Below are 12239 nucleotides of genomic sequence, written 5' to 3' on the forward strand. Positions count from 1 at the left end.
TAATCCCTGGACTGCCTTGGTGGCTCAGATGGTAAAGTGTCTGCCTACAATGAGGGAGACTTGGCTTTGATCCCTGGGTTGGGAAGATCCCTTGGAGAAGGAAATGGCAACCCACTGCAGTATTCTTGCCTGGAAAATCCCACAGACGGAGGAGCCTGGTAGGCTACAGTCCATGGGGTCTCAAAGAGACTTCACTTTCTTTCACTTTAGACAATAATCATATCACATGTCAAAGGTTTTATACATTAGCTCATCTGACCCATTTCTTTAAGCCACTTACATTTAGTTACTTCACTGTTCTCAGGCATAACATCATGAGGAAATTTGAAATTCACCAAGTGTCAATTTTGTCTTTGTTCTATACTCAGATCCCTTTCAGGTGGAAAATGCATATGATTTCTTTAAGCTCTATTTTAATAATGCCCTTCCCCCCTCACAAACATTTGAGCAATATGTCTCTTGCAAAATGCTAATTCCTTTTTTGTAGAAGTGTTCTTGGGACTGTTACAGTGTTCTTACCCTGGGTGTGCACATGAACTGCAGAAATGTCTAACACCTTTGAAATTATGAAAACATAAACATGTACATTTTTCTAGGGAATGGGTCAAAAGATTTCATCAGATTATCAGTAAGATCCAGGTATGAAACAGGCTAAAAAAAAAAAAAAAAGCACACACACACACACACACCACTGGTCAACTAGAGGATATAGAAGGAAATTATAATTTAACTGTAATCCTAAACCCAAATTGTTCACTAAATTAGTCCCCTTTTTGTCCTTTTGAAAATACCAATGCTAACCATTTGAATATTTAAATTATTTGAAATAATTTGGGTTCTCTGAGTTTTTCAGACTACAGGCAGATAGATACAAAAAATAAGTAAGATCATTCTTAAGTTTTACACACAGTAATCCTGCAAATGACATTATATTAAGCATTTGCTAAAATCTGTGTCGATTAATTGTGAAACTGAGACAAAGGAGCTTTCCTGTGATGAAGGGATTTCAACACTGCTCTGCTGCTTGTGTCACTATGTAAGCAAGGGTTTTGTACATTTAGCACAAACTCAATCAAGAGGTCAGAAGGCCTGGGGTTCTAGTGCCAGTTTTATTTGTAACTAACCATGTACAAATCACTTTCTATTTAAAAAAAAAAAAAAGTTAACATCTATCCTTAATTCACAAACATATTAAGAAACCAAAATCCTTTCTAAGAAAAGCTCTTTGTAAATCAATATTTTACTACTAATTAGCTTATACCTAACTCAGAGGATGAGAATGACACATGAGAGAATGTCTCTTATCAACTGGTTGCACAGCTTAATTCTGTAGATGGATAACGTGGTTGTGAACAGCTTGTTTCTATTTCAATCTTAGAGAACAAAAAACTATCAACAAGAAGTTACTGGTGAAGAAAAGTGGGCCAAAAAATACAATTAAGATAGAGCTTTCCACGTTAGGAGCAGTGCTTGTTGATGTCCCTCTATGGAAGAAAAACTAGCACCGTTTGCTGTTTTGAAGGAACATACGCTGCTGGAGTAAGAATCTTATTTCACTAAATAATATTAGACAGGAACCTCCTGCAGATTCTTCCAGTGGCCCATCGAAATGGCTAAGAAAACATTATTTGTGTGTTTGGCTTTTTTAAACCATTTTCTCTCTCCCTCCCTTTGCTTAGTTTCAAAATTCTGTTCTCCAGAATACACTCCTCAGTACTCTGCCTGGGTAAAAAGAAATGTCAGCATTTGGTCACTAGAGAATAAGTATAGACGAGGAATTAGTATGTTACTGAACAACGATTCAAGAAGATAAACTAAGTGAGTATAAAAAAATGTATAGACCATAAGCATTTGTACATACACACTATTTATCATGTTTATGTATTGTGACAACCGTATGTATTAACAGACCCTCAAAAAGTAAGTACCTATATGTTCTCGTATTTAACAGTATCAAATTTGTGCAACTTAAGTCTCTATTTCTACATCTTCCCTTATTATGGTGATATAAAACAAAAAAAACAAAAATCAGACTGGAGCATGGTTCACAGAGAAACATAGGAGAGAAACAAATAAATAAAATAACCAGGTACACCACTGCTTAGGGAAGTATTTTAGAGGAAACATATTCTCACTTTTGGCCCCAAATGTCATCATCCACTTATGTTATTTGTCAACTTTTAATATAAAAATAACTTCAAGCTGATAATCATTTACAGTGACTTACAAAACTGACAGAAAATTTCAATGCTACATAAAACAATTTTATACACAGCTTAAAATTTTAAAGTTCTCTCTGGCACTTGATTTTAGAGTTGATAGACACAATAACTACTACTGATCTCAATAAAATACTGTTTTTAGCTTATACACATCTTCAAAGCCATATCACCTCACAAAAATCACTTCCTGCCAAAGAATTCTCTAAGACAAACACCAAAACTATACAGCCAAAATGTTGTAGGAAAGCATATAAACGTTTTAAGACAAGGCATGACCAATGGATTAAAACTTTACATTACCCAATCACAGTCCAGTGAAAAAACAACTGCTCCTCTGATTCAGTGTAACATGTATCAGGTATAAATGAAAAAATACGGCAAGTTATCTATTGTTTTTGGTTTAGAAGGGTCTAAATAGTGGTACTACTAGAATGGATGCTTTTTAAGACAGAAAAATGGTCACATTTAGCAAGTACACATTTTATATTCCAAAAATAAAAAGGAAAATTTTTTGTAAGACAGTGGAATCCTGATTTTTTTTCCCTTACTTTTTGTGAGTGCTTAAGACCATTCTGTCCATTATCAAAATGAAATCACTCTTTGATAACCTTAATTATATGTCCAATTGTTTTTCTTTGCAGAAGAGAAGAAAACCAAACCAAATTTTAACAAACTATATTAAACTTAGAATACTAAAAACTATGTGAGAATTTGGGAAATCTACTACTTTCATTATTCAGAGGGAAGATATAAATCTTCGAAACCTGCCAACAATTTCTAGTCCAATTTTCTACACAAAAATGAAAAAGCTAACTTCCCCCCACAACACTAAACAGAATTTTAAAATGAACAGAAGACTAAATTAGATAATCAAAATATAAACCATGTAATTAATGAAAACAATTCACTAGTGCAACAAATTCTTGAACACGGAAAAAAACCAGCAAGCATTCTCATCAATTACATGGTTCATTTTTTTTTTGCATATTTTAATCTCCACTTTCAGCACAGTAAATTATTATATAGCTTATTTCATGGACTGTTTACATTTTGTAACATTACATTAGCAATTCAAACATTACCCTTTCTAAACCAAATATGCAATCCTAATCAAAGTTTTCTTTTTTCCCCAGAAAAGGAAAGGACATCTTTTTAAGATATATTCATAGCAATAGAAACATCTTAGTATTTCAAAATATTTACAAAGAACCCTGCTGATCCTGTGCATTTCGCTGAGGGGCTACCTGTACCCAGACTTCATCATCAGAAAAAGAACTTGAACTTCCTGACTCAGAGTCCAGTTCACTGAACCCATCTAAGTCCCATTCAGTACTAGACTCACTCCGTGCATCATCTTCCTCAGTGATGAAACTCTGACCAGGTTCAAGGCAGGAAGGATAAACACGAGCACAGAGGCAAATAAAGCCAGAGTCAAACTGCAGAAGCCCTAACATGGTCCCTATATTAATCCACTGGTCTTCCCTTGTATCATATTCATACACAGTTACCCGGTTTTTTTTCCATTGAGGGGTTGTGGAAGTGATGAGGAGCAACTTTTGGCCATGATTGACAATCTGGTAGTTGTGGGTCTCTGAGTCCAGGGGAATATTACTAATACGCCTCCATTCTCCCCTGGCTGGGTTATACACCTTCATGACTGGGATGTCACAGATGCAATAGATCTCATCATTGAAGACACAGGCTTCCTGAAAGTCACTCCGTTTAAGTGAAGCACAGTTCAGCCACATATTATGGCTAGGATCATAGCAGAGCATGCGCTTACTGTTCACAGCATAAAGATAGTTCTGAACCACTATGAGTTCAAAGGAATAGAAGGAATGTGGTACAGGAGCCACTAAGGCCCACTGGTTCCTCTGAACACTGTAGCACTCCACTTCCTTTAATTTCACTCCAGTAATGGGGTCACGCCCACCCAGGATGTAGATGTAGCCATTGAGATATGCCACATCCATGCCCTCCCGGCAGAGCAGGCGGTCAGCAAGTTGCTGCCAACTATTCTGGGCTGGTTTATACACCCAAAGATCCTTCCTGGGCTGGGCGGCTAGATAGATGTCATGGTCTGGAGAGACACAGACAGCTGAAGAGGTGACAGTCTTAGTGTGGGCCAAACTGGTCAAAGGCGATGGCATTGTGTAAATGTCCCCCGAGTATGGGTCATAGCACAGAAAGGGATCTCTGGGATGGCCAAAGAAGATCACCATCTCCTTGGCACACATACCCAGCCTCTGGGGTGGATTTTCTGCTATGGACACAACAGAGCTACTGCTGCTGCTCTCTGGCTTGGGCACCAGAGACTTGCTCAACATGTCACCATACCGCATCTGCAGGGCCCCTTCAACAAGGTCCAGACAGTACTTCTTCACAATGGGCTTGGTCAGCAGTTCTTCCAGGTAGCCCCGATCTTCGTCAGTGAAGTGGGTCCAGCGGACACACTTGAAGACTTCTGCAGCGCTGGGACCCCGCTCCTTGGGAGCCGCCTCCAACCACTGCACCGCCACGTGACACACAGTCCGCTCACTCTCGATGTCTAGACTGTCCAAGCGCAGGACAGCTAGCAGCTGGGCCAGGGTCAGATCTGCCAGGGACTCTTCCCGAATCGAACCCATGCGGCTGAGCTGCTTGAAGTTGTGGGCTATAAAGGACTGGGCCTGTGATCGCAGCTTGTGATGGTCGAAGGCGTCGGCGAACTTGAGGATGGCCGTGCAGTTGGTCAGGTCAAGGCGGCGGGCTAGGAAGGAGGCACAGGCTTCCCGCACGTACTCCAGCTGCAGCATGTCGGAGGCCGCGTAAAGGCGCTGCACGTTGGCCTCACTTAATGACACGCGACCGGTGTAGCAGTAATCGACCAGCACCTCGAAGGACTCGGCGTCCACGTCGTGCATGGTCACGTTCGTCTGATGGCTCTCGTACATGCCGCCGGTGAACATACTCTTGAAGTAGGGACACGCGGCCGCCAGCACGTTACGGTTGCAGGGGAAGAGGCGGCCGGTGCCGGGCCCGCTGCCGGGGGTGACCACCTCGATGGTCACATCGCAGAGCAGCCGCGCGTCGTAAAAGGACTTGAGCTGGGCCAGCAGGGCTGCAGAATGGCCCGTGTCCTTCAGCTCCTCCGGGCCCGTGAAAAAAGCCGAAACTGAGGGCTTGGAAATCCTCTTGGGACGCCTCCCGCCGCGGGGACTGGCGAGACGGCGAGAGCGCGGAGCTTCTTCCCGGGACTGCATGGTGGAGAGGGCGGCGGGGAGCGAAGGACGAGAACCAGGCTCTGGCGCCTCCTCGCTCTCTTTTCGCTGACGCCGAGACCGCTGTGTCCCTGAAAAGACTGCCGCGCTGATTTAAGTCAGCCCTGCTCCGCGGTGCCGCCTCCCTTTATCGCGTAGACAGTGCCTGACTCACCCGGTTCCAGTTCCACGCCCTTTCTCCGCCTCAGCTCGCCCTCACAGGACCTACAAACTGGAACCAAGCGATCCGCCACCGCCGCGCTGGCAATACCGGTAGGTGCCCAGGAGAACTACGGCTCCCAGGTTGCCTTTCGCGCCTCGAGGCATGCCGGGACCCCGCGGACTCTGCGGCTTAGGCTGCCTCACAGGAGCCGCTGTGCATGTTGGGATCAGTAGTTCCAGTAATATCGCGAGGCTTCTGGGGGTCTACTGGTTTAACTAACAGAATCAGCAAGCGTTTATTCCAGGTTTGATGGTTTAGAGCTGTGGGTTCGAAGTCTAGAGTGGAAGTCCCGTTTTAATATTCATTAGTCGTGCAACTTTTCTGTCAGAACTTTTCCCTGTCTGGAAATTGGGGATAATAGCATTTCATTGGATTCTGGGAGAATGGAATGATCTAAATTTCATAGGACATAGGATGCTTCAATAAATACTTGTTGATTAGATCAATAATTGTTTACACTGTGACTAAAACACAAATATTGAGTAACTGTTGGCTTTTCATTTAGAATTTATGAAAAATGAGGCATCCACTTATTCGAAACCATGAGCAGTTTCTACAAAGAAAACTTGCAGTGTTTACTGTGGCTTCTTTTCCAAGGTTCTGAAGAGTATTACAGTATTTTCAGTACTAAATGATATGTAGGTTGAGCAGGATATCTTAGACAAAGATGAGGTCCTGCTGCTGTCGCTCCAGTCGTGTCCAACTCTGTGCAACCCCATAGACGGCAGCTAGAGAACAGCATTTCTGATGGTCTTACATGGGCAAATCAGGCACATTCACAGATACATTGACCTCTCACCTAATCAACACTTCATCAACTAGGGAGCAAAATTATTTTCATAACTTCTTAATAAGAGGGTTACTCATATTTCTTCTTTTGCATCTTTTCCAAAAATCAATTAAAGATTCTATAATTGTTTTTACTAAGAAGTTACAAAGAAGAGTTCTAAATTAAAATATTTAAACAAACATACCTTGTATTGCACAAAACCCCAAGATCCTCAAAACATGGTATTCATACATGCTTACACATACCTTGAAATAATATAGTAGTTTATGCTGTACAAAAGTGTTTATATATGACAGATCAACATTTAAATATTCAAAATCAAGTGCTTAGATTTTTTTAAAGTTAAGTTAGGGGTTAAGGTTAGAGAACTTTTATTTAAAAACCAGTCTGCTCCTGCTGCTAGTTTGCCTGCCATGTGTTACCATAACCTAGTGAATTAAATCTTTAGTATTAGTACATGAATCAGTGAATAACACACAAAAGAATAACTCTTAGTCAAACTGTCTTTCTTTTCTGATTAACTGATGAGGGCCTAATGGAAGTACTCCAGGATAGAGACGTTAAACTAAGTGGGGCTCTGGGCCCCAATCTCTTCTGTACCTTCCTTGTGTGTCTTTCAGGTAGACCAGAGAGAACTAAGTTATTAGTAACCATGATTGCTTTCTCTCCTGCACTAACACCAGCTGGGAAAAAAAACAATTAAAAAAAATTTTAATGTCTATAAAACATACTTTACATAAAGGTTACCATTTTAACAATTTTTAAATGTTTAATTGCTTTGGCATTAAGTATATTCACCTTGTTTTGCCACCATCACTACCATCCAACTGTTTATATCTTGCAAAACTGCAACTTTGTACCCATTCATAATGTCTCTGTCTTCCTCCCTAAAATCCCTGGTAACTACCATTCTACTTCAGGTCTCCGAATTTGACTACTCTGTGTGCTCAATAAGTAAAAATAAAATGGTTTTTTTTTTGTAAAAAAAAAAAACAAAAAACAAGATTACAGCTTTGCCCATCAAAAAGCAGTGAAAAACAAAATAAAAATGCAAGTCAGAGACTAGGAAAAACTATCTGTAATATATATTATATTATATTCAATAAACATATGAAAAGCTGTTCAACCTTCAGTGTTATTCATCATCAGATGAATGCAAATTAAAGTCAGAATGAGAAAACATTGCACACCCACTAGAATGACTAAACTTAAGATCAATAATATTAAAAATAAGGATCAACAATACTAACCAACAAAAACATTGTATGTAGGGCGATTATCCTTCAATTAAAAATTTTTTTAAAAAGGTCGACAATTTAAATGTTGGTGATAATAGGGAGCCTTTGGAATCCTCATATATTACTACTATGACTATAAATTGATATATCCACTTTTAAAACCTGTTCGGTAGTTTCTTTGAATGTTAAATGCCCAACAATTTCACACCTATGCATCTGCCTAAGAGATATTAAAACACGTCTACAGAGACTTGTGCAGGGATTCCCTGGTGGCTCAGTGGTAAAGAATCCACCTGCCAGTGTGGGAGACATGAGTTCGATCCCTGCACATGCAGCAAAGCAACTAAGCCCGTGCGCCATAACTACCGAGCCTGTGCTCTAGAGTCCAGGAGCCGCAGCTACTCAAGTCCAAGTGCCCGACAGCCCGCGCTCTGCAGCAAGAGAAGTCTGAGCACCGCAGCTAGAGAGCGGCTTCCACTTGCTGAAACTAGAAAAGCCCACTCAGCACAAAGACCCAGCACAGCCAAAAAGAAATAAATGAAGTTTTTTTTTTTTTTAAAAAAGACTTGTCCAAGGATGTTCATAGAAGCGTTATCCATAATAGTCAAAATTTGGAATAATCCAAATATGCATCAATAGAATGAAAGAAATGAATTGTGCTATATTCATACAGTGCAATACTACTCAGAAATAAAAAGAAACAGTCTTTGATACCTGCAATTGTAAATTGAATATCAAAAATTTTGAACAGAAGAAACTAGATATACAGGGAGTATATGCTCTATGACCATTTATGTGAAGTTCCAGAACAGTGAAAATAAGTTCTGATGAATCAAAATCATGAAAGAGGCAGCCACTGTTGGGGGAGTGGGTGGAGGTAACAGATTGCTCGGTTGACTGGAAAGGAACACAAACAAGCTTTCAGGGGTGATGGAAATGTTCTCTTCTTGATTGGGTTGGTAGTTACACAGGTGAATGCAACTGTCCAAAATAACTCAATTGTAAATACAGTTATTACAAAATGAATACAGCCATGTAGCCTTCATTCAGGCCCGGAAATAGAACATTACCAGCACCCCAGAAGCTCTACCTTTGCCAATGTGTTTCCTAATCACTGTTGCCCCCCAACACTGGAGACAAATGATTTTAAAAACAATTTCTTTGTAGTAGTTTGGTGATCCCAGGTCCCTTGACTCAATTTCAAACTATCTCTAAGGTTTGTTTGTTTATTTAATATTTATTTATCTGTCTGGGCCAGGTCTTAGTTGCAGGATGTGGGATCCAGTTCCTTGTTTGAGTGGGTGCACAGTTGCTCAATCGTGTCCGACTCCTTGCAACCCTACGGACTGCATGCAGCCTGCCAAGTTCTTCTGTCCATGGCAAGAATACTGGAGTGGGTTGCCATTTCCTCCTCCAGGCGGGGTCTTCCCCTCCCAGGAATCGAACCGGTGTCTCCTACATTGGCAGGCAGGGTCTTTACCACTGAGCCATCTGGGAAGCCCCTGTAGTGCCCTGACCAGCGCTCAAACCCCAGCTGCTTGCATTAGGAGTGCAGAGTCTTAGCCACCGAAACAGCAGGGAAGTTCCAAAATGTACTTGTTAAATAAAGTTTGGTACTCCTTGCTATTTTAAAGGTGTTGATTATACGAGGCAATGAACTTTGGCTTTCCAGACTGTTTTACAAGAACCCTGATTTATCTTTGGCTTAAAGGCCCAGCAAGAGATGCAGGAGACACTGGTTCGATCCCTGGGTCAGGAAGATCCCCTGGAGGAGGGCATGGTTAAAGGTCCATTCCTAATATTTTTCTACTTACAGTTAAAAATGTCAAGTTTACCTTTGTAGTTTGGGGGACTAAAGGTCTATCTGCATAATGTAGGATTGTGAATTGAACTGAATTGCATTGTCCAAAAATAAAGTATAGAACAACTGAAAGTATTCAGTAACTAACAGATGTCCTAGATCCCTGCTACTCCAAGTGGTGTCTGTGGGCCATCATGATTGTCGGTCATCACCTGGGAGCTTGTTGGAAATGCAGAATCGCAGGCCCCAAACCTACTGAATCAGCATCTTCCTTATGGCAAGTTTCCCAAGTGATTGGTAAAAACACCAAGGTTTGAGAAAACATTAAGGCAGACTAATGAAAAACATTAAGGTAGACTATCTTCATTTTGCCTTCTTTCACATGATGTTTTAATACTTCAGTTCAGTTCAGTCGCTCAGTCGTGTCCGACTCTTTGTGACCCCATGAATCGCACCACGCCAGGCCTCCCTGTCCATCACCAACTCCCAGAGTTCACCCAAACTCATGTGCATCGAGTCGGTGATGCCATCCAGCCATCTCATCCTCTGTCATTCCCTTTTCCTCCTGCCCCCAATCCCTCCCAGCATCAGAGTCTTTTCCAATGAGTCAACTCTTCGCATGATGTAGCCAAAATTGGAGCTTTAGCATCAGTCCTTCCAATGAACACCCATGACTGATCTCCTTTAGAATGGACTGGTTGGATCACCTTGCAGTCCAAGGGACTCTCAAGAGTCTTCTCCAACACCACAGTTCAAAAGCATCAATTCTTCGGCACTCAGCTTTCTTCACAGTCCAACTCTCACATCTATACATGACCACTGGAAAAACCATAGCCTTGACTAGATGGACCTTTGTTGACAAAGTAATGTCTCTACTTTTGAATATGCTGTCTAGGTTGGTCATAACTTTCCTTCCAAGGAGTAAGTGTCTTTTAATTTCATGGCTGCAATCACCATCTGCAGTGATTTTGGAGCCCCAAAAAATAAAGTCTGACACTGTTTCCACTGTGTCCCCATCTATTTCCCATGAAGTGATGGGACTGGATGCCATGATCTTAGTTTTCTCAATGTTGACCTTTAAGCCAACTTTTTCTCTTTCACTTTCACCAAGAGGCTTTTTAGTTCCTCTTCACTTTCTGCCATAAGGGTGGTGTCATTTGCATATCTGAGGTTATTGATATTTACATTTCCTTAAATAAACATTTCTCTGTTACGTAACATGCCTGAAAACAAAAATCTGTTTCTGGACTTCCCTGATGGTACAGTGGATAAGAATCTGCCTGCTGATGCAGGGGACATGGGTTTGATCCCTAGTCCGAGAAGATCCCACATGCCATAGGGCAACTAAGCCCGTGCACCACATCTACTGAGCCCACAAGCCTAAAACCTGTGCTCTGCAACGAGAAGCCACTGCAATGAGAAGTCTGCACACCACAAGGGAGAGTAGCCCTGCCGTCCCCCGCCCCGTTCCCACTGCAACTAGAGAAAGCCTTTGCTCAGCACCAAAGACCCAGCACAGCCAAATAATACATAAATAAATAATTTTAAAAGAACGTCAGCTAATAAATTTAGAAAGAATGAAAGTCTGAGAACATCACCATTTGGTAACTCCAAATGTAACAGATGTCTCAGGCAAAACAAGAATCATTCCTTGAGGTTAAATCAATGAGATTAAAGGTCATTGGGTGTATCAGTTACATATTTGGGTTGTAACAAATTACCCCATTAGTGGCTGAAACCAAGAAACCATAATGGACTGCGTGTCTGAGGGTCACGTCCTGGAGTAGGGCTCTCCTGAAATCATAGTTAAGACTGTCCACAGTCATTTCAGGACACAACTAGGGGTACACGGTCCACTCCCAAGCCCACTCGTGTGCCAGCTGGCAGGCTGTTGAGGACTGTTGGACCAAGGGACTCAGTTTTGCCAAACAATGAGGCTCATTCCATAGGGCTGCTAATGACAGCATCTTGCTGCCACCAGCACGAGTGACCCAAGAGAGAGGCAGAAACAGAGCCAGAAGCGAGTCTTTCTACAACCTCGTATCAGGAGTGACAATCCCACCACTTCCATCATATTCTACCTGTTAGAAAAGAGTCAATAAATATGGTGCACATTCAAAGGGAGATTACACAAGTGTGTGAAATGCCGGGAATAGGGATCACTGGGGTCATTTCAGAAGCTGCCTTGCACAATGAGAAATCAAATGTTTTTCATGACAAAGTATTACCCTGCAGATTATATACTCATTATTAAAGAAAGCATGGAGAGCTTACTCCATTTCCATTACGATGGAGAGTCTGCCAGCTTCCAAACTTAGCATCACTAACAGCAGGGACTTCCTGATATGATACAGTATCACAATATCATCTATGAAGTAGTCTTACCAAACGTGTTTAACCTGAATTTAACTCATCTTTAGGAAAAGAAGTACGTCAAGGCTGTATATTGTCACCCGGCTTATTTAACTTATATGCAGAGTACATCCAGCTGGGCTGGAAGAAGCACAAGCTGGAATCAAGATTGCTGGGAGAAATATCAATAACCTCAGATATGCAGTTGACACCACCCTTATGGCAGAAAGTGAAGAGGAACTAAAAAGCCTCTTGATGAAAGTGAAAGAGGAGAGTGAAAAAGTTGGCTTAAAGCTCAACATTCAGAAAACTAAGATCATGGCATCTGGTCCTATCACTTCATGGGAAATAGATGGGGACACAGTGGAAACAGT

General features: G+C 41.5%; 1 protein-coding gene across 1 annotated transcript; it reads right to left on the reverse strand.

Moving 5' to 3' along the window:
* Positions 1-231: 231 nt before the first annotated feature.
* On the reverse strand, positions 232-5749 carry KBTBD7 (kelch repeat and BTB (POZ) domain containing 7). Its single transcript, XM_010846158.1, has one exon. The coding sequence runs from the start codon at positions 5462-5464 to the stop codon at positions 3422-3424; it is 2043 nt and encodes a 680-aa protein (XP_010844460.1). The 5' UTR covers positions 5465-5749; the 3' UTR covers positions 232-3421.
* Positions 5750-12239: the final 6490 nt, after the last annotated feature.

Source organism: Bison bison, unplaced genomic scaffold (assembly GCF_000754665.1).
Source record: "Bison bison bison isolate TAMUID 2011002044 unplaced genomic scaffold, Bison_UMD1.0 scf7180017864232, whole genome shotgun sequence".
NCBI lineage: Eukaryota > Metazoa > Chordata > Mammalia > Artiodactyla > Bovidae > Bison > Bison bison.

Excerpts from the sequence above, each read along its gene's own strand:
- KBTBD7 (XM_010846158.1), bottom strand. The coding sequence starts at position 5,464 with ATGCAGTCCCGGGAAGAAGCTCCGCGCTCTCGCCGTCTCGCCAGTCCC.